The following is a 24,976-nucleotide window of genomic DNA, read 5'->3' as shown; positions in this document are numbered from 1 at the left end:
TTCCACTCCTTTATAGGTAGGCTTTTAATGTGAAAGAACAACAGGAAGTGTAGCATGGAACATTCATGTCCACAGTGTGACGTACCATCAGCCACAGGGGCATGGCGTCCTCCTCTCTCTCCACCGGGGGGCGCTGCCCTGCCGGGTCGACCTGACGGCACGCTACCATCATCGGCCACAACACCCGCTGGTACCTGAAGGCCTGCAGACAACATCACACATCACAGGCTGCGTGTGAGCGTTAAGTAACCGCGTCACCTACGGAGGCCCATGTAACCACAGAGGCCCACACCACGGTGTCTCACGCGAGTAAAAACAAGTGTTACCTTGACGATGTTGTCGGGCGAACCGGGTCTACAGCACTGCAGGATCCTCCGTCGGACCTGGACCAGAGTCTTCCTCAGCAGGAACTGAGACACGAGCTTCGTCGGGTCACATGACCCCTCCATGTTCCTGAGGCCGAGAACCAGGAGGCTGACAACACACAAACACACACACTAATGTTCAACACATGCACACTGCACACTGCTGTCACTCACTGTGTGTGTGTGTGTGTGTGTGTGTTTGAGTGTGTGTACCAGTCCTCCGCTGCAGTGAATGCAGCCGTCCTGCGGGGGCAGTACAGAGCCGGGTCCAGGCTGGCACAGGGCAGCAGCTCTGGGTAGAGGAAGACCGGACGGGTGGCGAAGAGCCAGGAGAGTTCAGCCGGCAGGACGGGGTAACAACGCACTACACAACACACACAGATACACAACACACAAGTTTATAGTGTAAACTTTAAGGCGGTCCATCTCTGGTGGTTTGGTTGAGGTCATTATATCACCCTGTGGTGTTCTGTATGTGTTCAAATCCCAACATTCACATTTTGGTTGAAGTACAGTACGTATGTTTTGTCAAAGCTCTGGTGTCTGAGGGTCCTTAAACGTACCACCAGGTGGAGCGTTTAACAGTTTTTCCTTTGAGCTGCGTTACTACATGACACCATACAAATAACCATAGACATGTACACATAGACATGTATACATAGATAGACATATACAGCATACAGTATATGTCTATATACGTGTACATGTCTATGTGACGAGGTGGTGGACTCACTATGTCCTCTGGCGTCTGGTGGGTTGTGCTGCTGCTGCTGGTAGTTGAGGGGAGCTCGCTTGACCTCCTCCAGCAGCTGCAGCGCCCCCTGCAGGTTGGACGCTCTGAAGACGCTGCAGAAAGCGGGACGACCTGAAGACATCAGCAGCTCGCCGCGCTGAGCCAGCAGCTCCAGCTCAAACTGACAGAGAGACAGATGTTTGGTCAGTCTGGTAGTAATGATTACTAGATCAATAATAATGATTACTGGATCAATATTAATGATTACCAGGAACTGTCTGCTGGTCTCAGCTTCACTCTGCAGTTTGACCACAGGTGAACTCAGCAAGTGAATCTGAGTCAGCAGCTGGACGTGCTGAGAGACAGAGACAGAGACAGAGACAGAGACAGGTGAAGTCAATAACATTGATTATCTCGTTACAATGGCACCTGGCGTAGAGTATAGAGTATAAGTACCTGTTGTAGCTGCTGCTGCAGGCGGCTCCTCTGCGGTCCGCTCAGCTTCAGTGTGTACGGCTCTGGACAGTGTGTGTGTGAGTGTGTCGTCAGACCGAGCTGTCGTCTCTTCCTGATCAACGCCATCTGCTGCTTCACTGTACGCAGCTCTGTGATTGGTCCGTCCTCCGCCTCGTCATCACCCGGTCCTCTGTGATGAAAGCACGTGTTGTTGAGTGTTACATACGTGTTGTTGTGTGTTGCGTGTGTGCTGTTGTGTGTTACGTACGTGTTGTTCTGTGTTACGTACGTGTTGCTGTATGTTACGTACGTGTTGTTGTATGTTACATACATGTTGTTGTGTGTTACGTGTGTGTTGTTGTGCATTACATACGTGTTGTGCTGCTCTTGAGGGTTGTGTGTTTGAACAGGCTCTTCCTGTGGCTCCTCCTCTTCCTCGTGGCCTTCATCTTCCGCTTCCTGTCCCGCCACAAGGTCTTCCTTTAACTGAAACACACACACCAGCAGCTGAAGGTGAGTTTATATCACTGTGACTGGTGGAAGAAATCCTCTTCTGTTGATTCATTATCAACTGAACATTCAGACACCAGGTGATATCGTACACCTATTATCCATCTATTATTACCTAATCGTACACCTGTTATCTATCTATTATTACCTAATCGTACACCTGTTATCTATCTCTCCATAAGTGAGATTTAAAGGTGCTGGCAGGTGGATTTTGTTCCCTTTGGACAGAGCCAGGCTAGCTGTTCGCAGTCTTTATCCTAAGCTAATCTAAACGCGTCCTGACTCCAGCTCTGAAACACCAAGCGTGAATACTGAAGAGACTCACCGTTTCAAACAGCTCCTCCATCAGCTCATTCACCTCCTTCTCTGCAGGACAAACACCACAACAGACCATCAGTATAAATTATTAATCTAATAAAATCTATAATGATGGTGATGATATTACTTTCTTATCAGCTCAAGTCTGAAATTGTCTTTGCATCTAAGCAGCTCCATTTGCAACGTCAACACAGACAAAAAACTGAAGACAGGAAACATACATTTAACATAACAATCACCACAGACAAGATATATGTCTCAGATTTGATGGCAACAATTAGTATTCACTCTTCAGGACATGGTCAGGGTCAGAGACGACGTTAATAACCAGCCTTAGTATGTTATTATAGTAGGCTGATTCATAGAGTTTCTCAAGGGGTTGACCTACAATCTTTGAGCAAAAGACCTAAGGCGGCGGAGACAGGTGCACTGACTTGTGATGCGGACAGCCTTGTCGTCACGGTAATCCTCCACATCGGGTTCATCGATCTCGGCCAGGAAGTTGTACTCTGGATCATCTTCATCATCACACTCCTCTGGTAGAAAGATAGAATGTTACAGAGAGGTATTGTGACATAGCTACGCGCGCGCACACACACACACACACACACACACACACACACACACACACACACACACACACACACACACACACACACACACACACACACACACACACACACACACACACACACACACACACACACACACACACACACACACACACACACACACACACACACACACACACACACACACACACACACACACACACACACACACACACACCTTCGTTTTCCATGTCTGAGATCATCAGGCCTCTTAGCCAATCAGTCCAATCCCTGTCCTCGTGGGCGGAACTGGTGTCGTACATGTCAGGTGTGATGTCGGGAGCTTGGAGCTCCGCCTCCAGCTGGCCCATTGGAATATCACGTAGAGGACGCTTGGACCGAGTCCGGTACGCCATCAGACCTACTTCGTCATCCGACTCAGACAGAGGCTGACATACACAAATAATCAATAATCAATTCAATATAACAACAACTTGCAGTTTTGTTATTGTAGTACAGTATATTAGACAGACTTTGATTTTTTATATTCCACAAATAAACCTATGCAACTGGTCCTTAAGCTCAACAAACTGGTCCTTAAGCTCTACCGACTGGTCCTAAAGCGTTACCGACTGGTCCTAAAGCTCTACCGACTGGTCCTACAGCTCTACCGACTGGTCCTACAGCTCTACCGACTGGTCCTTCAGTTCTACCGACTGGTCCTAAAGCTCTACCGACTTGTGCTGACGCTCTACCGACTTGTGCTGACGCTCTATCGACTGGTGCTAAAGCTCTACCGACTGGTCCTAAAGCTCTACCGACTGGTCCTAAAGCTCTACCGACTGGTCCTACAGCTCTACCGACTTGTGCTGACGCTCTACCGACTTGTGCTGACGCTCTACCGACTTGTGCTGACGCTCTATCGACTGGTGCTAAAGCTCTACCGACTGGTCCTAAAGCTCTACCGACTGGTCCTACAGCTCTACCGACTGGTCTTAAAGCTCTACCGACTGGTCTTAAAGCTCTACCGACTGGTCCTAAAGCTCTACCGACTTGTGCTGACGCTCTATCGACTGGTGCTAAAGCTCTACCGACTGGTCTTTAAGCTCCACCAACTGGTCTTAAAATCTCTACCGACTGGTGCTAAAGCTCTAAACGGTATATTTTCAGTGTTACCTGGTAGGGCTCCATGCACACAGCCAGCTCCTCCTCCACAGCATGAAGTTTTTCCAGGAAGGCGCTGTCAGCCACTGCTTTGGGAGGTGGGGCTTTGGGAGGAGGGGGAGGTCCCATTGAGACAGACCCCGCCCTCAAACGCCTGGAGCGGCTCCGAGAAGTCTGAAGGGGGGAGGGGGAAGCATTTTAGGGTTTCATCTTCGTTGTGTTGTCATGTGACAACAGATCAACCAACCACAACAGAGAGGAGGCGGGGATGAAAGCTCACTGTTTAGTGTTAGAAACAAGTGGTCCAGCTGCTTTTCAGGTTCCTATACTCAACTGGGTGCCACACACATGGACACGTTTGTTGGTGTGTAAAGACCCTGGTGGACACGGACAGGTGACCGCCATGTAATGACCCTGGTGGACACGGACAGGTGACGGTATGACATCACACAGAGAGATGTAAACGTGGATTACCTGCCAGGGGCTGCAGCTTTCATCCCCTTCTCTGTTCAGTCGACTTCCTCTGGGAGACGAAGCTGTGCTCTCCATGTCGCTCTCCTGGAACGTCTACACACACATCAATCAATCAATCAATCAATAATCAATCAATCAATCATCAGTATGAAACTGTACCGCAACCAATCAGAGCAGAGCCTCACATCTTCAGCTGTCTCATACTCCTCTTCCTCATCAGGACGGTACTCCTCATCAGAGGAGTCTTCCTCAGCAAGAGGGATGTCCACAAACTGAGGAGCCTGAAGACAGACAGGTAGAGAGACAGACAGGTAGAAAGACAGATAGGTAGAGGGACAGACACGTAGACAATATGTTCTAATGTTTAAATAAAATCTATTTTATTTAATAGTTTTTCCATCAGAGATAAACAACGACAGGATGGTTGAACTTTGAACTTCACCTTGTTGACGTTACTCTTCTTCTTGATGGGAGAGAGGTTCCAGGCTGGAATGACCTGGCAGAGAGACAGTTAGAGAGAGAGACAGGGGGACAGATGGACAGACAGTTAGACAGACAAACAGACAGACAGACAGAAAGACAGATAGACAGAAAGACAGACAGAGACACAGGGGGACAGAAGAACAGACAGTTAGACAGACAGACAGACAGACAGACAGAAAAGACAGACAAAGAGACAGACAGGGGGACAGATGTGTCTCACCACTCCTTTCTCCACGACTTCTTTGAACTTGGATCGAGTCATTTTGGGTTCCTGAAGAAAACAAACACATAAATCAGACTTCCGACGGTTCATTAACATATAAATGAGGTCCAACCGTGCGTTCTGATTGGACGACAGACGAACAGAGGGACTCACAAACGGAGGGACGGCCTCGGTCTCGTTGATAGCAGCTTTCATCATGGCCACGACATGTTCGTTGGTGATCACTTCCTGTAGGTCAACGGTCAAATGTCAAAGGTCAAAATGAGTCCCTCTCTTCTTTAATGACATCACTGTTATTAAATCAATATGAAGCTTCAACTGTCCCAGGACCAATGTGTCTTTACAATGTTCAAAAACCCACAGTACTTACATACTTAAATGTTTTTAAAAAGTTTACTTTTATTATTATAAAAAATATAAAAAACAGGGATCAAAATTATTATTTTTTATTATGAAGTTGTGAATGAGTTTAACGGATGTTTAAAAATGTATAACAACATTTAAAATGTTGAAAAATATTTTTTAAAACAGCTTTTAAATGTTATTTATTTTTAAGTTAAAGTGTAAAAAACCTGTTAAATATGTAGGCATAGTCATCCAGGTGTGTTCTGATTGGATGATGTTTCTACAGGTGTGTTCTGATTGGTTGATGTTTCTACAGGTGTGTTCTGATTGGTTGATGTTTCTACAGGTGTGTTCTGATTGGTTGATGTTTCTACAGGTGTGTTTTGATTGGATGATGTTTCTACAGGTGTGTTCTGATTGGTTGATGTTTCTACAGGTGTGTTCTGATTGGTTGATGTTTCTACAGGTGTGTTCTGATTGGATGATGTTTCTACAGGTGTGTTCTGATTGGATGATGTTTCTGCAGGTGTGTTCTGATTGGATGAATGTTTCTGCAGGTGTGTTCTGATTGGATGATGTTTCTGCAGGTGTGTTCTGATTGGATGGTGTTTCTGCAGGTGTGTTCTGATTGGATGAATGTTTCTGCAGGTGTGTTCTGATTGGATGGTGTTTCTGCAGGTGTGTTCTGATTGGATGAATGTTTCTGCAGTTGTGTTCTGATTGGATGAACTCACGTGGATGATGTTTCTGACGTTCACCGTGGTCAGGTTGTGATGTACAGACTTTGTCTCCAGTGATTGGTCCAGCTGCCTGTCAATCTCCATCTCTACCCTCGCCTCCTCCTCGCTCTCTGAAACCCCGACCCTCTCCTCCTTTTCCTCCTCTGCCAGTTTCCTCTTCCTCTTCTTCACCGCTCTCCTCCTCGCTGCTTTCACCTCCACCTGACTGTCCTCTGAGAGACAGACACAGTCAACATATCAATATATCAGGACCAGGACCTAGACCTGGACCTGGTTTATTACGGAACCGGCTCATGTTGTTAACCAGCATCTAAATTACTATTTGGAGCCTCTTTTATTAGTAACATTGATCGTTTTATTAATCAGCTTCAGTGTTGTTGAAATCACAACTTAAACAGATACCAGTATTTCTACTTTATAACCACCATAATGTCATATAGTTGTCTTTATACTCCTGACATCAAGTTGGGATAATGTGATGACATCACAATGTCACGACATGACAGGTAGGCTGTATTATAAACCTCATACTTTACTAGTAGTACGTACTGATTTGGCCAAAATGTAGCATGTAATATGCAGTATGGAAATCTACAATGTGCCAAAAATACCCGGATGTTGTACTGAAAATACTCTGTTACAGTCAAAGTTACAGTAAGTATTGTAACATAGTATTTTTTTACCTTGTGGTATTAGTACTTTTACTGCAGTAAAGGATCTTAATACTTACTAAATACTGCATCTTTTTGGCGCTCAGGATAAATTAAACTGACTGGTGATGAGAATATGATGATATCATCATTATGGCGTTTTTTATAAAGTTTTTTTTTTTTTTTTTTTTAAAGTTATTTTTTTGGGGGCATTTTCCATTTTTATTGACAGGACAGTGGATAGAGTCTTGAAAGGGGGAGAGAGAGAGTGGATGCGGAAAGGGCCACAGGCCGGATTCGAACCCGGGCCGCCGCGGTCAGGACCAAGCCTTTATACATGGACGCCCGCTCTACCAACTGAGCTAACCCAGGCACCCGCGTTTTTTATAAAGTTATATATTTATTAACACATGTTCTGTTTACTAGAAGCTTCAAATAAATAATGAATTAAAAATAAAGTGAAACTAAATGGTTGTCACTGTCCACTCATATTAAACATGAATCACAATTAGTATTTGACTGTATGAAAATAATGTGCAAGATAAGCATATTGTTTGTTATCATGAACGGCCGAATGGTGCGTCATTTTAAATGCTGTGTGTGTGTGTGTGGGTGTGTGTGTGTGTGTGTGTGTGTTACCCATGGTGATGATGAGGCTGGAGTCGGTGGTGTCTTCTACCACCAGCAGGTACCCCTCCTCCTCCTCTTCCTCCTCCTCCTGACGTCTGCCCCCTGCAGGTGCTGGAGGAGGCAGCAAAGCATCATGGGAGACAAGCTGAGGACTGGAGCGTTGCGGTCTGAGGCTCCGGGTGGTGGCGGTGGCGGTGGGTTTGGGTTTGGACGGGCTGAGTTTGAGGCGTTTGCGAACCGCGCTCATTCTGGAGAAACATGACCTCTGAAACAATGACATCAACACACGTCATTAACACCACCTCTGAAACAATGACATCATTACATCCATAATGTCTGGTGGATGATAAAGAAGGAAAAGTCCTGAACAACATCATCATTATGATGGGGAAAGCATATATATTTAAAGCTACAAAAAGACAGCAGTTAAACACTGAATGTTTCAAAAGGTTTTTGAAACATCAGTGGGTTCTTGAGAAAGATGTTTATAGGAATAGAGAACAGAATATAATTTTTGAACGTGGGTGGGATACATATGGGTATATATATATAGATACATAAATACATACATAAATACATACATATATATATATATACACATATATATATATACATACACATATATATATATACATACATATATATATATATATATGTATATATATATATATATATATATATGTGTACATATATATGTATATATTTATATATATATATAAATATATAAATATATAAATTTATATATATATATATATATATATATATATATATTTATATACATATATGTATATATATATATACATATGTATACATATATGTATATATATATATATATATATATACATATATATATACATATATATATATATATATATACATATATATATACATACATATATATATATATATATATATATGTATATATATAAATATATATATACATACATATATATATATACATACATATATACATATATATATATATATACATGTATATATATGTATATACATATATATATACACGTATATCTACATGTAGTGGAGTATAAAGTACAGAGGTAAATATTGTATCAGGCTGCTCTTCTCCAGCTAGCATGCTAACACCTAACTAGCCGGCTAGCTAACATAAGCATAACGACTGACAGCCTGCAGACGGTGTCCCGGTGAGCCGGTCCGGGCTCTCAATCTCCGGTCAGACACTGAGACTAACCGCCCGGTACCGGCCGCGTTAACGGGGTTTAACGGTAAAGCTTCGTCACAACAGAGAGACACTTACCCGCCACAACTACGAGTCGACGCTTCCGCGAAAAACTACATTTCCGGCTGTGCGTCATTGCGTCATTGCGTAACTGTGACGTTGACAGCGCGCTCTGTTTCTTCTTCTTCTTTAGTGTTTATTATTGCATTACCACCAGCAGGAGGACTGGAGGGTGGACCCAGAGTCTGGAGGACTAAACCTGACAAACATTAATCAATCATTCAATAAATAAATGACTTGATAAATTAATTAATTAATATGTCATTAAATGTAGAAAAAAGTAAAATTAAAAATCAAAAACGTCTTTATTTATTTATCTTTATATTATTTACCTCATGTATTTTTTCTTCTGTTTAATTTCCCGTTCATTTATTTATCTATTAATTTGTAATAATTTTAAAATATTTATTAATTTCGTATTTATTAATTTATGTATGAATCTTTCTTCTTACATTTCATTATGCATTTCTAGATCATTATGCAAATGAGGGGGCGGTCACTCACAAATAAATATAAAATAAATAATGAATTTTTTTTTTTAGCTAAAAACAGGATGATGTCTCCTTTTATCTCGGTTCTGTTGTAGGTAGAACATGTTCTATCGGCTGTAGTTCCACCTTATTTTCCTTGCCATAATGAACGGGACTGCACCGCCCTGCACCGCCCTGCACGCTCATATGACATATCGGGTTCTGCCAGCTTCCTGCCAGCTGTAATAATGGATATATTGGCTGTAATTCATCACTTTTATTATCTTCTAATACATGGGCTGTATGCTGTCAGCCTGTACTGTGGTGGATGTATTAACGTCTCTGTTCCCAAACAGCCGGCTATCAGCCAGTAGCTAGTAGTGCTAGCAGCATGACATCAACAGAATTTAATGTAGTTTTAGGCTATTTACTAACACGCAGGGCAAAAGCACAGGACACAACTTCTTCTACATCCATGGTCTGTGGTCTATTGGACTCCAGTTATGTCCACCGCTCATTTTATGCTCCTCTGGGAAGCAGCCGGGCAAAAAGTTTAATAAATAAATAGTATGTATATTTATAATATTTTATTTTATTGTTCAACACAGGACATTTCAGTAGAGACATTAAATATGACAATAGAATAGAAATGTAGTTTTACTTTTGTACGTCTCTTTGTAGACGGACGTTTTACTGGCGCCTGGTAGTCGCTTTCAGTCAAATGGCGGAAGCGTAGCTCCGCTGCTGGAACCAACTAATGACTTTCATTTCTTATATAAATATATGATCTTTAGCTTTAGAGCAGTAATCAAAGCACCTGAGGTTGTAAATGACTCCCGTTACCATGGAAACTGATGTTGACTGACAGCTGGAGGTCAAAGGTCAGTGAAACACACGACGCTCAACAGAGACTTTTCTTAAAATATTAAAGTTAAAAATGTACAGAGACGAGAATGATCAGCTCGCCACGTGACGTCAGCGGGGGCGCGTCCTGGTGGCGGGACTCAGAGCCTTCAGGGCAGCTGCAGGTCTCCTCAGCTCCTTCATCACCTGAAGAACATTAAAACAACCTTACTTTAGTTATTATACATGGAAAACGTGAGGTTCAGGTTCTCTTCATCTTTACGGGAAAAAATAATAGAAATGTTTCCACAGCTCGTCCTCGCTCTCTAATGTCTGCTCACCTCTTCGTATCTCTGGGTTGCTCTTGTTTGGTTTTTAAAAAAATAATCTGGCTTCTTTGTGTCTTCTAATAATAAAATACCATTTATAATAAAAACACTGATAATAAAAACACTAATAACATTAATAATAATAATATATAAACATAATAATAAAAACACTATTATTTATAATAAAACCATCACCTGCAGGCCAAAAGCTCTAATGGGCCGCAGACAGACCGGGGACCTGTCGGGACCGGGATTAGGAGGAGTAGGGGGGTCCGCCCATGGGTCCTGCTGGTCCGTGTCAGTGACCGTCACCGTCACCGGTTTGTTCCGGTGAAACAGCGACTCCCGCCGGCGTGTGCACGGGCTCGCTGCCAGCACGGCTCGGAATCCGTAGGGCGTGATCACCTTCCGCACGTGCGGCAGCGACATGGCGGCGCGCGTCGTCAGGTCGGTGTCCGCAGACTCTGCAGCATCAGAGGTGGTGTCGGCTCGGTGAGGAGGTCTGATCCGCGGCCGGTGCAGCAGAAACCGGGGCGAGGCCGCAGGGCTGAGAAGGGCCTCAGGAGGATCTGGTCCCGGACTGTCATCAGGGTCCGACAGCAGCCGCGTCCGGTCCGGGGACCGCCGGTGGAGCCGCGGAGACAGGAAGAGGAGCGGACTGCGGGTCACGATGACGAAGCTCGGAGTCCGCTGAGGGGTCAGAACCAGACTCCGCAGAGACGACATGAGGACAGGAGGACCTTAACCCAAGTCAGGTGGACTCTAAGAGGAAACACAACCCATCAGAAGACCAGGTCACCTTATCATCACTGATCAACATGTGGATCCAAACAGATCTGGTTCCAATCAGATCTGGTTCAGACCTGGTTCAGCAGGAGGTTTAACATCACTTCCTGTTGCTGCAACACCAAACCAACATCTGAACTGGTGTGAAACCTCCTGCTGGGTTTTTAAAGATCACCTGAGGCTGAACTCTAGAACCAGTCTGGATCAGTGGAGTCCACTTACCTGAGTCACAGTCTCACCTGGTCTACAGCAGGTCTGGCTCTGGTCTGCTGGTTTATAGCAGCAGTAGCAGGTCTGGCTCTGGTTTGCAGCAGGTCTGGCTCTGGTCTGCTGGTTTATAGCAACAGCAGGTCTGGTTCTGGTCTACAGCAGGTCTGGGTTTGTCTCTGGTGTGCTGGTTTATAGCAGCAGCAGCAGGTGGAGCCAATCAGTCTGATCAGTCCTCCAGAGTCCGGCTAAGGTCCAGACAAGGATCCACCTGCTGCTGTTAAACCTCCTGATATTGAAGGGACTGTTTGTAACTTCTTACACGTATAAATCCGGGTCAGTGTCCCTTGAGCGCTCGCGTGTGGCTACGCTGTTCAGACTCAGACTCCAACACAAACTACACGGAAGCACCAAAACCTCAAAGTTATATCTAGTGAAGCCCGACTTGCAAAACAGTGTTGGCCGCGGTCGGAGGACGTGGGGGAGACCATAGCTTTGTTCTCCAGGGCCGGAGTCTCTGCTCCTCTGCTCCTCTGCCTGCCTGCCTTCACTCACACACCGCGCTCGTTCTCACTCTTTCGCTCCACTCTCACGCGCATGCGCGCACACTAAACACTGCAGAAGAGTTAGTTTAGCTCTGAGAATATCTAGTGAATGTACAGTGGACGTTTGTGCAGAAATAACTGCTGCAGCTCCTCCAGACCAACAGAGGTTTCCCGTGTCTTGTGAAGTGACGGGGCTCCGCAGCGAGAAACGTTATCGTCTCCTACCAAAACTCTGGCGTCTCCCCTGTTCCCTCCGGCCGCGGTCGGGAGGCTGAAGCAGGAAAAGCCAACACTAGGATCAGCAGTGATTCATGGAGAGACCTTCGCCTGGTCAGCTAACATTACTGCCAAGCAGCTGAAATATAGAGTGATATTGTGGTTTTAGCTGACGTGTGTCGCCTCACTGTTTTGAGCGATGCTCGTTCAAGTCCATTTAGAGGGAGCACAAGCGCGAGCACGACGCTGACTTTCGTTGACTTAACAGCCACAGGTGTCGCTGTTAACAAGCATTTCTGATTCTTACAAACAGTCCCTTTAAATCTAGATTTTATGATGTTTCCTTGTGCCAGAAGAGAATAACGAACTAGAAAAGCAGTTTCTGATGAAATTGCGGTATGAATGCTGGATGCTGATGAGCTGCCGCCACTGCAGTCCAGCCTTAGTTTCCTGTTAACTTACAGTGAGAGTTGGGAGCTTTTATTTTGAAAAAATAGCCTTATACTGAGCTTCCTGTTAAGATACAGTTACTCCACAGGGCTTTTATATTGAAAGGGGGGGTGAGATGGGGAGAGATGCAAAATATATGGTGATGATACCTGTAAAGGTTGCCATACGGAGGATAACTGTAAAGGTTGCCATGGTGATAATAACTGTAAAGTGACTCAATCAGAGTTCATTGTTGACAGGTTTTAAGCTGAAGTGTACCTCTCATATCTCTACTTTCTAGTAAAAAACCATGACTCCTAGAACTTAAATATTTTACGTGAGGTATTAGGACCCCCTGATAAACACATTGGGTGAAAATTGTGTGTAGTGTGGAAATTGTGAACATGGGAGCAGGTTAGAAAACTGGTACTGTTTGCGGTTTTTCTATGAAGATTTTAGACCTCTCCACTCGAGCTCCGTCCAACACACACTAATGTAAACATGTGAGGAAGCTTCAAACAAAGTTGAATAATAATCTCTGAAAGATGTTTGAATGGAGTTTCTAGGTGAAAATACATGAAAATCATGAATTTTTGTCAGAATTGAGGATTCCGTCCGTTCATTTGGACGAAATTTTTCGTAAAAAGTTGAATATTTATAAGTATGAATGGTATGAATTAAAAAAATACATGTGCATATGTCCTGACTGAGCTGCACGTTTTGATGTTTGAATGAAGTTTCTACGTTGAAAAATGTGGAAGGAATAATAATGTTAAAGATTTCCCTTCAGCATGTGACTGTTGTCATGGTGACTGATTAACTAATGAATCATTTACCAGGTAACTCCGACCACCTCCTCTACACAGGAAACCCTTTAAATTAGGATCCGTTTATTTAATCCTGAAAACATGAATTTAATTTTCAAATTTTACTCCATTAAAACTTCATATTCAATACGGTCCAAATTCACTTCAAAACTATAATAGTGCAGTAAATCCATTAAATATACTAATATATATATATGACAGTCTGTTAAGTATTCTCTTAAAATATCCTCTTAAATACCTTCATTACAGCTTAATCGGGTAAATTAACTCGATAAAGGTTCATTTAAAGGTCAAAGGTTAACCCCCCCTCCCAGTAACAGACAACCTGCAACATGATGAACAGACGAGGTGATTTTACTGCAGCGAGACAAACAGGAAGGAGCTGCTAAAAACAGCAGGAAGTCAGGATCCTCCACAATAAGAGTCCAAATCCCCCCCCCTCCGAAAAAAATGAAAAAGAGAAAAGAGGGGGGCAGAAGTACCCACAACAACCACATCATCATCATCATCATATTCATCACGTTCCTCGTATTAAAATCAGTCTGTCGGTTCCCAGAGTTCGTGGTTTCCTCCTCCAAGTGCATCATGGGAGGACAGCCACATGGTGACCTTTGACCCCGCCAGTCGTCTCCGTGGTAAACGTCAGTTTCATCGTGTGAAAGTCAGTTCACCATGTGGATTTAAAGTCTGCGGCGTCTCGGAGCCCCGCCCCTCCCGCGGCGGTCAGTGCATGTCATCGGGAGGGGGCGGGCCTCTTCCAGCGGTCAGAGCGGCTGCTTGGCTGACAATCTCTGTGGCAGCTGGCATGTGATTGGTCAGAGGCTCCGTCAGTCGCTGTCAGAGCCGACGGCTGACGAGCCTTTCCTTTTCCTCTTCGGAGCTTTGGGCTTCGAGTCTTCCTCCTCCTGAAACCACAAAACACACTGATCAATCACACTGATCAATGATCTCTAATCAATCAGCTGATCAATGGTCTCTTATCAATCAAACTGATCAATCACACTGATCAATGGTCTCTGATCAATCAAATTAATTAATCAGCATATCAATAAAACTGATCAATCACACTGGTCAATGGTCTCTAATCAATCAGCTCACCAATCAACCAAATAATCAATCAATCAATCAATCAATCACATAATGAATCAGTCCTAGGCCACAAAGGCGTGTCCAGTGCTGCAGTAGGTGGTTCTAGTCGGGGACCGCACTGGGTCCCGTACTTGTCGATGACCCGGCGGCGTGGAGCGTACGTACCGAGGCGCTGCTGGAGGCGCTCTCCTCTTCATTGTTGGTGGGCGGAGCCGCTCCTTTCCGGGAACGCGGCGAGGAGGCTGGAGCCTTACGGCGAGACTTGGGAGGCTTCGACTGAGAGTCCTCGTACTCCTCGGCCAGGGCGAACAGGTCGCTGAACCTGAGGACCAGGAAGTGATGTCATCAGCACCTGCTGTGATGTCATCCATCAGTGTGTGTGTGTGTGTGTGTTTGTGCGCATACCTCATCTTGTGTGCTTCGTCACAGCTGGCCTGAACATGCTGCAGAGCCTGAAGGATCGGCGTCTGAGTGAAGACTGAGGGACACAAACAACCAATCAGGGATCAATAAATCAATATCCAATCAGTGATCAGTTATCAATAAATAAATAACAATCAGTTATCAATAGATCAATAACCAATAAGTGATCAGTTATCAATCAATAAATAATAAATCAGTGATCAGTTATCAATCAATCAATCAATCAATCAATAACTGTGTGAGTACTGACAGTTGTTCTTGGTGTTGCTGAGGCTCAGTCTCAGGTTGTCCATGTGCTCCAGGATCTGTTCCAGAGTCAGCTGGGCCAGTTTACTGCTGGAGCTACGAAGACTGGAGACACAGACACAGTTCACACCTGCTATTAACATCTGTCCACACCTGGCTTTAACATCAATCCACACCTGGCTTTAACATCACTTCACATCTGGCTTTAACATCAGTCCACACCTGGCATTAACATCAGTTCACACCTGGCTTTAACATCAGTTCACACCTGCTATTAACATCAGTTCACAGCTGGCTTTAACATCAGTTCACACCTGGCTTTAACATCAGTTCACACCTGCTATTAACATCAGTTCACAGCTGGCTTTAACATCAGTTCACACCTGGTATTAACATGAGTTCCTATCAGCTATTAACATCAGTTCACACCTGCTATTAACATCAGTTCACAGCTGGCTTTAACATCAGTTCACACCTGGCTTTAACATCAGTTCACACCTGGTATTAACATGAGTTCCTATCAGCTATTAACATCAGTTCACACCTGCTATTAACATCAGTTCACACCTGCTATTAACATCAGTTCACAGCTGGCTTTAACATCAGTTCACACCTGGCTTTAACATTAGTCCACACCTGGCTTTAACATCAGTTCACATCTGGCTTTACCTCTCCTTCTTCCACACCTCTGTCTCCTGTCTGTCCTCACCTCTGTCTCTGGTCTGTCCTCACCTCTGTCTCTGTCTCCTGTCTGTCCTCACCTCTGTCTCTGTCTCCTGTCTGTCCTCACCCGTCTCCTGTCTGTCCTCACCTCTGTCTCTTGCGGGGCTGGTTGTTATTCTTGATCAGCTGGGCCTTGATGTGTTCTCCCAGCGTGTCGTCGTATTTGGACGCCCAGTGTCTCAGGATGCTGGTGGTGAACTGGTCCTCCGGGTGACAGGGACGACTCAGGACCATCTTTACCATCTCCTCACTCGGCCTGGAACAGAGAGACAGACAGAGGGATGGAGACATTAACAGGAAGCTGGAACATGAAGAAGAAGGTGTATTTTCAGGAGTCGTACTTCTCTCTGCGGAGCTGCAGCAACAGACAGGACAAGGCCTCGGGATGTTCTGCAAACAGAAAAGAGAACTGTCCGTGAGAACTGTGAGAAACCGGTTCCACCGGACCAGAAGACAGAGGACTGGGGACGTCTCCTGGACTCACCTTTATATTTGAGGTGTTGCAGGATGGGGATGATGGTCTCCAGAGGAATACTGTGGGCCAGAAACAGCTGCCAGGTGCTGTACTGCTCAAAGGTCTCCCAGTCCAGAGACTGAACTGTCAATACCAGAGAAGAAGACATGAAAACATGAGGACAGAATGTTCCAGTCCAGAGACTGAACTGTCAATACCAGAGAAGAAGAAGACATGAGGACAGTGTCCGCTGCAGTATTAATGTGTGTTGTGTGAGTGTCTCACTGAGGATGTTGAGGACGGAGTCTTTCCTGAACATCACCAGGGTCCCCATCATTACGTGACACATCAGCTCCTGTAACTACAGAGTTACAACCTGGTTACTCAACAGGTGAACATGTGATTTAAAGGTTAATAAACGTATTGATCTGTCCAGGTGTTCACTGGTCAGTCAGTTACCTGAGTGGAGTCGATGACGGCCACGATCATGTTGAGCAGCTCTCCGCTTCTCAACGTCTCATCTGGAAACTGAAGGAAGACATTCACAAAATACCAGGTGACCACGAGACACCAGGCGACCCCGGGCGACCTGGGGACACCGGGCGACCTCGAGACACAAGGTGACCCGGGGACACCAGGCAACCTGGAGACACCAGGCGACCTCGAGACACCATGCGACCTCGGGACGCCGGGCGACCTCGGGACGCCGGGCGACCTGGAGACGCCGGGCGACCTGGGGACACCGGGTCACCTCGGGACATGGCGGCAGCACAGTGTGAAGATACATGTGTGCGTGTGTGTGTGTGTGTGTGTGTGTGTGTGTACCTCAGAGTATATGGAGGGGGTGAGGTAGCAGAGAAGCCGGACGTCGTCTTCCTGACACGCCTTCATGTCCATCATCAGACAGGTGTGCAGATCACCAAGAGCCGTCGCCTGAGCAAAAGACTCGTACAGCATCATCTTACCGTTGGCCGCTTTACTGCACGCACACACACAAACACACGTTTTAATACTCGTGTTCACATGTTAATATCATGTTTCTAACATCAGAGACGTCACCACCCCGGTGGGGGGGGGGCTCACCTGGCCTTGAGGTAGTACAGCAGGTGATACCCGATCTTGGGTTGTTTTTGGTAGAATTCAGCCAACATGTCGAGCAGCACAGAGAATCCACTGTTGTCCTCCTGCATGGTGACCAGGTTCCTGAAGACCAGGCAGACGGGTTTAGACACCGACTCCTCCAGGGACCTGAGGGACAGACCGGGAATCAGACAGACAGACAGACAGACAGTCAGTCTCTGTGGTGGTTCTGAGTCTCTTTGTGGTAGTTTCAAGTCTCAATAAGATTATATTGATCAGTCAGTCTTACTCCTCAGTGATCTCCTCTGGCAGGACGTCTCCTCTGAAGTGATCTTTAAATAGTTCAGCCAGACAGGAAGCCAGAGCCGACATCTGCTCCGTGTCAAAGTCCTCCTGCAACACAACACAGTAAAATACCGTAAAAACACCATAGAATACAGTAAAACCCAGTAAAATAAAGCAAAACACGGTAGAATTCCGTAACGCACAGTAGAGGATACTAAAACGCAGTATAACCCAGTTGACTATAGTAGAATACAGTAAAATAGAGTCCACAGATCGATCAAAGACAACTCACCTCCATGATAAGATCCACGATTTCCTGCATCACTTCACACTGAGTCTCTGTGTCACTGAGGAGATAGAATTAATATTATCATCATTAATATTATCATTATTAGTAGTAGTAGTATTATCATTATCATCGTTAATATCATTATCATTATTACTATCATTAATATTATAATTATTAGTAGTAGTATTACAATTATCATTAATACTATGCTAAACTATTCACTGATAGGTGATAAATAAACCCACATTAGACCTGATCTGAGGACCTGAAGGAGGACCTGATCTGAGGACTGGGGTCTCACCTGGTTTTCTGCAGCTGCTGGACTTTCTCCTTCATGGTGTCGTCTAATTGGTCGAGCCAGGGTGTGATGTCAGCAGGCTCCTCCACAACAGCCTCTTTGATTGGATGGAACCTAAACTCCCTTTTCTTGCCTGCAGTGATTGGTCGACAGCAGCGTGATACTGGTTATACTGGTTCATTACAAACTAAACTGGCAACCTGATTGAGTTGAACTGGGATTGAAACCAGTTTAAACTGGTTTGTCCTGGTCACCTTTGTTGTTGACCTCCTCCTCGTCATCGCTGAAGGCAGCCTCTGTGTTGTCATAGCAACCCTCCTCCTTGTCCAACAGATTGTTGTCCATCTCCATGGAAGCGGCCTCCTCCATCTTGACTGCAGGACACACACACACAAACACAACCTGAGCGAGGGGCTCATCTTTCTAGGGGGCGCCGGGGCGACATTTGCCCGAAACCCTTAAAATAATAAATTTTACACCTTAAGGCCTCAAAAATGTGATTCATTTTAAGAAGAACAATTCCTAAAGTTTCAACAGGACCGTCGCTGCCTGACGTTATCGGTGTTCGGGCCCTAATAATCAATATTTTGTGTGTGTGTGTGTGTGCGTGCGTGCGTGCGTGCGTGCGTGCGTGAGTGCGTGTTACCTTCAGTAGGGGGGGATGGCGAGCTGCAGAACTCGGGGAATCTCTCTCTGAGCATCGATCGTAGCTCTCGGTCCAGTTTAGGATTATCAAACAGTGGAGCGAGGTGACTGAGACAACGACAGGCTGATCAGTAATCAATAATCAATAATCAAACAGTGGAGCGAGGTGACTGAAACAATGACAGGCTGATCAGTAATCAATAATCAATCAGTGTGTGTTTCTTACGCCAGAACTCTTTTCTCCATGATGAAGGTCAGCGAGCTGCAGACGCCCTGACGGACCTGAGACTCTAACGGAGGGAAGAAGTGAGGGATGATCTGAGGAGAGGAGACGAGGAGAGGAGGTAGGGAAGGAGACGAGGAGAGGAGGGAGGGAAAGACACAAGGAGAGGAGGTAGGGAAGGAAGCAAGGAGAGGAGGTAGGAGGTAGGGAAGGAAACAGATAATTATTATTTCGTTCTATCAGTTTGTCCAGGTACAGGTCTGAGGTCAGTGAGGTTTAAACGAGGTGTGAACAATGTGTGTGTGTGTGTGTGTGTGTGTGTGTTACCCTGCACATGAAGTCCAGCAGCGTGGCGGTGATGGCAGGATGAGGCTTCATGGAGTGATGCATCACCAGGATGGCTGGTTCTGACCCACGACGACGACGACGACGACAACAACAACAACAACAACAACAGAGGGTCAATGACTTGGTAGGATTTGGTATTAGTATTAATATTATTAATAGTTACTATTAGTATTTATTATTATTAGTTAGTATTTACTATTATTATAATAGTTATTAGTTATCATTAGTATTATTATTGTTAGTTTGTATTAGTATTTATTTACTATTGTTATTATTATTAGTTAGTACTATTTATTGTTGTTATTAGTTAGTACTAGTTATTACTGTTATTAGTTAGTACTAGTTATTGTTGTTATTAGTTAGTATTAGTTATTACTGTTATTAGTTAGTACTAGTTATTGTTGTTATTAGTTAGTATTAGTTATTACTGTTATTAGTTAGTACTAGTTATTGTTGTTATTAGTTAGTACTAGTTATTACTGTTATTAGTTAGTACTAGTTATTGTTGTTATCAGTTTGTACTAGTAGTTGTAATGTGATGTTAAAGTCTGAGTGAGGGGTTGGTCAATGAGGGTCCTAACGAGTGTAGGAGGACCACCGTGTGTGAGTGAGTCACCTATGTTCATGATGCTGTCTTTCTCAGCATTGAAGAACAGCCAATCATAGAAGAGCGCCAGCTTGGCGTTGGAGGCAGCGACGTTCGACTGGAGACACAAAGACGTTGATCGATTGATTGATGGTTATTGATTTTAACAGATGATGAGCTTCATCTAAACAGCCTGAGGCCCCGCCCCCTTACCGTGCAGGTGGTGAGCAGCCAGCCAATGATAGCCCATCGTGGCAGGATGTCAGAGCTCAGCACCTCATTGGACGGATGGACCACTCCGCAGATGTAGCGAATCAGATCGCAGCGCAGTGATTGGCTCTCTGCTGTGGACAGGTACTGTCTCTGAAACCAGTCCTGATACCGCTTCTGCTGCCCGAAACGCACCTGAGCACAGGTAACGATACAGTCAGAGAGGTCACCTGATCACAGGTAACGATACAGTCAGAGAGGTCACCTGATCACAGGTAGAGATACAGTCAGAGAGGTCACCTGATCACAGGTAGAGATGCAGTCGGACAGGTCACCTGATCACAGGTAACAATACAATCAGAGAGGTCACCTGATCACAGGTAGAGATACAGTCAGAGAGGTCACCTGATCACAGGTAGAGATACAGTCAGAGAGGTCACCTGATCACAGGTAACAATACAGTCAGAGAGGTCACCTGATCACAGGTAGAGATACAGTCAGAGAGGTCACCTGATCACAGGTAGAGAAACAGTCAGACAGGTCACCTGATCACAAGTAGAGATACAGTCAGAGAGGTCACCTTAGCACAGGTAGAGATACAGTCAGAGAGGTCACCTGAGCACAGGTAACGATACAGTCAGAGAGGTCACCTGATCACAGGTGTGTAGTGTGTACTGGGTGTGTTACCCTGGAGGTCATGAACAGCAGCTTGGTCTCCATGTCAGGTGTGAGACGACAGGCCAGAAACTTCCTGGAGGTGCGAGCGGTCAGCAGCTGGAGAACACCTGAGACACACATCAGATTACAGGTGAGACCTCAAACTGCTGCCCAGGTAAAAAGGTGATGTTCAAAGTACACAAGTTGAGTAACGCTAACATTAGCAGCTAACGCTACTTCCACACCTTGCTGGAGCTAAACTTCTCTAAACTGAAGCTAAATGTTTCGGTAGTGTAGTTTACCGGTGAACTGAGGATTGTGGATAGTGTAGTTTACCGGTGAATTGAGGATTATGTGTAGTGTAGTTTACCAGTGAACTGAGGATTGTGGGTAGTGTAGTTTACCGGTGAACTGAGGACTGAGGACTTGTGGGCTGTGCAGCAGGTCCTTCCACACCAGCTCCATCTCTGGGATCCGAGCGACGTTCTGCAGCAGACGAACCAGATCTCTGCCGATGATCTGACACTCCATAAACTACAGAGACAGGGAGACAGGGTTGTCATTGTAACCACCAGGGTGACAAATGCAAACAGTCTTCCTTCCTTCCTTCCTTACCTTCTCCCTCAGCATGCTAATGCAGTAGTCGACCTCTTTCTGACGCAGAATCAGCAGGTTTGGCACTCCGTGGTCGACGATGAGGCGGAGGTAGGTGTAGACGGACATCGCTATCAGCATCCCGCTCTTCAACACCCACTCCCTATGGTGAGGAAAACATTAAGCTGCTTCACAGTAAAAACCCTCCAGCTGCTTCACAGTAATAATTAAACACAGTAAAAACCCTCTAGCTGCTTCAGTCCTAAAGCTTTTACTGTGAGAAAAGTACTAATTTTGTTGTATGATGCAGTAAAGTTTGAGGTTTATACTTGCTGAAGGTACTTTTAGAAACACATCACGTGTACTGCAGTCTGACTAAACGTTTGTTAATGTATTTTAGTGTGAAACGTACTTTTGGTCCAGCAGGATGTCCAGGACGCTCTCAGACAACCAGAGGTTTTTGGTGGAAATATCTCCTCCTGGATGGGAAACACACAATGACAGCATTACTTTGGGATGACAACATCTGGATTCACAGATGTGATACTTTACATGATGAAACTGACCTGCGATCTGTTTCAGCAGTGTCATGACGACGCCGTCAGCTCCCATCACGCCACTCTTCACCAGCTCTCTGACCAGCCACACCAGCTGCACACACATCAACGCCGTCACTAACATCTCATTACAATCAGAGGTCATTTAGAACCAGAGACAAGTAATCAGCTGATAGATCAGTAGGTTCCACCTGTACATCTGAGTGTACACCTGTATGTGTATCTGTGTGTGTGTACCTGTGTTCTAGGGACGTCCTGCAGCTTGAGGAACTTCTCCATCAGGATCTGGTTGATCTTCACCAGAACCACGTTCATCCCATCTCTGTTGAGCAGCGTCAGGTCTCTGTAACACTGTCACCAAACACACACACACAGTAATGTCACAATGATGTCACAGTGATGTCATACATTAATAATTATTTGGCGGTGATGTCTCACCCTCTGGGCCTGGGCCGGTTCGTTGAGGACCAGAGAGAACAGACCCAGACACACCTCCTCATGCTGCTGCTGACCTTTACACACCTGCAGGACAGTAGCACGGTAGTATTTACCACACTATTAGCAGTAGTATTAATTATAGTATTGGCAGTAGTATTAGCAGTAGTACGAGGTGTGTTTCTTACGTTGGCGGTGAGCGCGTCGTTGGCCTCTCTCTCTGACAGCCCATTGATCAACGACTGGACAATTCCAGTACAGCGCTCCAATCTCTGCAAACACACAAATCAATAAAAAAAACATTATTTATTCTTGTTTATTTATCCTGGTCTCTGATCAAACACGGCTTGCTGACAGGAAATACTTTCAAACACATCAAAGTTGAGAGTTATTGACATGTTATCTGCGCTCTATTCAAAGCCACCAGACTCCACTGATAAAAACAGCAATTTTACCTCGTAGAACACAGCGATGTTGGTCTACCGTTGCCTCCACTTTTACTCGCAGTGGAGTATTTTCACAGTGTGGTATTAATACTTTTACTGCAGTATCTGAATACATCTGAATAACATCAGCTGACAGGGAGTAAACATGGACCCAAACAGTTGCCAGGCAACGCAATTCTGTTGCAATTCCGTCGAAATGCACTAAAACGGAGCGTTTCAGACAGAGGGTAAATACAGGTATATTCAGACAGACAGTATGAGGAAAATTAAGTTTTTTTTAACATTACAGCATGTAAACATGTTCTAGTAGAAACACAAAAGTATGAACCTGAAAATGAGCACGATATGGGACCTTTAAATAAAGGTTATTTAAACGGTCAGCATCTCACTACTTTCTCACATGAGAAACACGAGCACGGCGCATGCGTATCTGTCACTTGTCTGTCTGCCTCATCCTTCTGTTTACGTAGATTAGCATGCTAGGCTAACAGTCAGGTCAGCTGTGTGGCTTCATTTATCCGCTCCAGAGAGCATAAAAGCCCGCAGACACAACACACTCCACACACTCCACACACTCCACACACTGAGGGTTCAACACCGTGTTTACAAGGACTCCAGCCATGCTAACTAGCCTGGTAGCCACCTTCCAGCCATGCTAGCTAGCCTGCTAACTAGCCTGCTTACTAGCCTGCTAACTAGCCTGTGTAATGGAAAATGACATTGTATGTAATGATGTCTCTTTATGCAACAGTAGAAAGTTACTGTCTGTGTGCGCTTCGTCTCATGTAATGGGAAACTACTGAGTGTTTACTTTTACTGGGACACTGAGTAAAACAACTCCTTTTCTCACAGTCCCTGTTGTAGATTTCTATATAATCACATTGTAATAATCTTCTGCAGACTTTGTGTGACTCTGTATAACCAGTTGCCTCTTCTTGCAAGAATAAAATACAACAAAGACATTTCATCTGTTTGAGATCCTTATTTCAACGTTCATTAGGACTCATCTCAGAATATTGACAGAATTTCCATGACACCTGCTAACTAGCCTGCAAGCCAGCTTCCAGCCATGCTAACTAGCCTGCTAGCTAACCTGCTAGCCAGCTTCCAGCCATGCTAACTAGCCTGCTAGCCAGCTAACTAGCCTGCTAACTAGCCGGCTAACTAGCTGCTAGCCTGCTAACTTCCATCCCGTCTCTTTGTGGCCGCTGCTTGTTTCACTAACTGCTCACTAACTGCCGTTGAACCGGCTCTAACCGGTCTATCCCGGGTTCTAGGAGCTTTCTGACCCGTTAACCTACCTCCTCCAGCTCATCTTTAGCGTCCAGCTGGGTGGACACAAGTAGCCGGCCCTGCGGCTTCGCCTTCGCCGGTGCAGCCTCCATCTGCTCCCGCCGCGCCTCGCCGGGCCCCGCGGAGCAGCGACGGACCGGGGCTCCGGGTTTAGGTGGAGGTGTTAGGAAGAGGAGGAGGGTTATAACGGCTCCTCCCGGTGTACCGGAGAGTCTAACGCTCTGTTCAGTGCCGGGGTCTCCGTGTGAGACGGTTGGGTCGGTACCGGGCTGTTTTAAAACTTATTTGTGGAGCTGCTGAGCCTCTCGGTCCCGCTCTGTGACACCGTCCGACCACGGCAACATAACGGACATCCGCACCAGGAGCCGCTGCTGCCTTCTGACCAATCAGCGGTCAGAGAACTCTGAGTGACGTGAGAGTGGACCAATGAGAGGAGAGGAAATCTGGAGCCAATCACTGGCCTGCTGCACTGACGCCATTTATAACAACAACTACACTGACTAACAAATACAATAACATGGTACCAGTACCAATACCAGTGTT

At 45.3% G+C, this 24,976-nt stretch overlaps 4 protein-coding genes and 1 long non-coding RNA gene across 8 annotated transcripts in view; 2 read left to right on the top strand and 3 right to left on the bottom strand.

The window, feature by feature from the left end:
• Window positions 1-24,976, top strand: part of LOC119503730 (oocyte zinc finger protein XlCOF6-like) — a 353,206-nt gene that overhangs the window by 124,482 nt on the left and 203,748 nt on the right. The window lies entirely within an intron of this gene.
• The window catches only part of LOC119503768 (oocyte zinc finger protein XlCOF6-like), a 337,366-nt gene that overhangs the window by 124,511 nt on the left and 187,879 nt on the right, over window positions 1-24,976 (top strand). The window lies entirely within an intron of this gene.
• LOC119503830 (C2 calcium-dependent domain-containing protein 4C-like) lies at window positions 10,023-11,752 on the bottom strand. Of its 2 annotated transcripts, none has more exons than XM_037795855.1 (3): window positions 11,568-11,752; window positions 10,738-11,304; window positions 10,023-10,420 (listed from the first exon to the last, which is right to left on the bottom strand). In XM_037795855.1, exons 2-3 carry the CDS (start codon window positions 11,266-11,268, stop codon window positions 10,346-10,348), a joined length of 606 nt encoding a protein of 201 aa, XP_037651783.1. In that variant the 5' UTR covers window positions 11,269-11,304; window positions 11,568-11,752; the 3' UTR covers window positions 10,023-10,345. The 2 variants fall into 2 exon arrangements, with proteins under 2 accessions (XP_037651783.1, XP_037651782.1); XM_037795854.1 differs by having other exon boundaries at window positions 11,551-11,744.
• ints3 (integrator complex subunit 3) lies at window positions 13,889-24,824 on the bottom strand. Its single transcript, XM_037795680.1, has 29 exons — window positions 24,442-24,824; window positions 22,883-22,966; window positions 22,698-22,781; window positions 22,497-22,610; window positions 22,269-22,353; window positions 22,115-22,181; window positions 21,724-21,865; window positions 21,513-21,642; window positions 21,139-21,236; window positions 20,455-20,646; window positions 20,272-20,359; window positions 19,635-19,714; window positions 19,311-19,402; window positions 19,086-19,192; window positions 18,694-18,813; window positions 18,443-18,572; window positions 18,145-18,199; window positions 17,857-17,960; window positions 17,571-17,735; window positions 17,313-17,466; window positions 16,947-17,015; window positions 16,773-16,848; window positions 16,518-16,631; window positions 16,375-16,423; window positions 16,122-16,289; window positions 15,315-15,415; window positions 15,047-15,119; window positions 14,807-14,963; window positions 13,889-14,457 (listed from the first exon to the last, which is right to left on the bottom strand). Exons 1-29 carry the CDS (start codon window positions 24,523-24,525, stop codon window positions 14,380-14,382), a joined length of 3,060 nt encoding a protein of 1,019 aa, XP_037651608.1. The 5' UTR covers window positions 24,526-24,824; the 3' UTR covers window positions 13,889-14,379.
• On the bottom strand, window positions 15,422-16,107 carry LOC119503865. Its single transcript, XR_005210388.1, has 3 exons — window positions 15,855-16,107; window positions 15,740-15,808; window positions 15,422-15,693 (listed from the first exon to the last, which is right to left on the bottom strand). It is a non-coding gene; the product is annotated as an uncharacterized LOC119503865 (long non-coding RNA).

The sequence above is a fragment of the Sebastes umbrosus genome, chromosome 15, assembly GCF_015220745.1.
Source record: "Sebastes umbrosus isolate fSebUmb1 chromosome 15, fSebUmb1.pri, whole genome shotgun sequence".
NCBI classification, from domain to species: domain Eukaryota; kingdom Metazoa; phylum Chordata; class Actinopteri; order Perciformes; family Sebastidae; genus Sebastes; species Sebastes umbrosus.
This window is presented reverse-complemented; position numbering and strand designations above follow the sequence as displayed.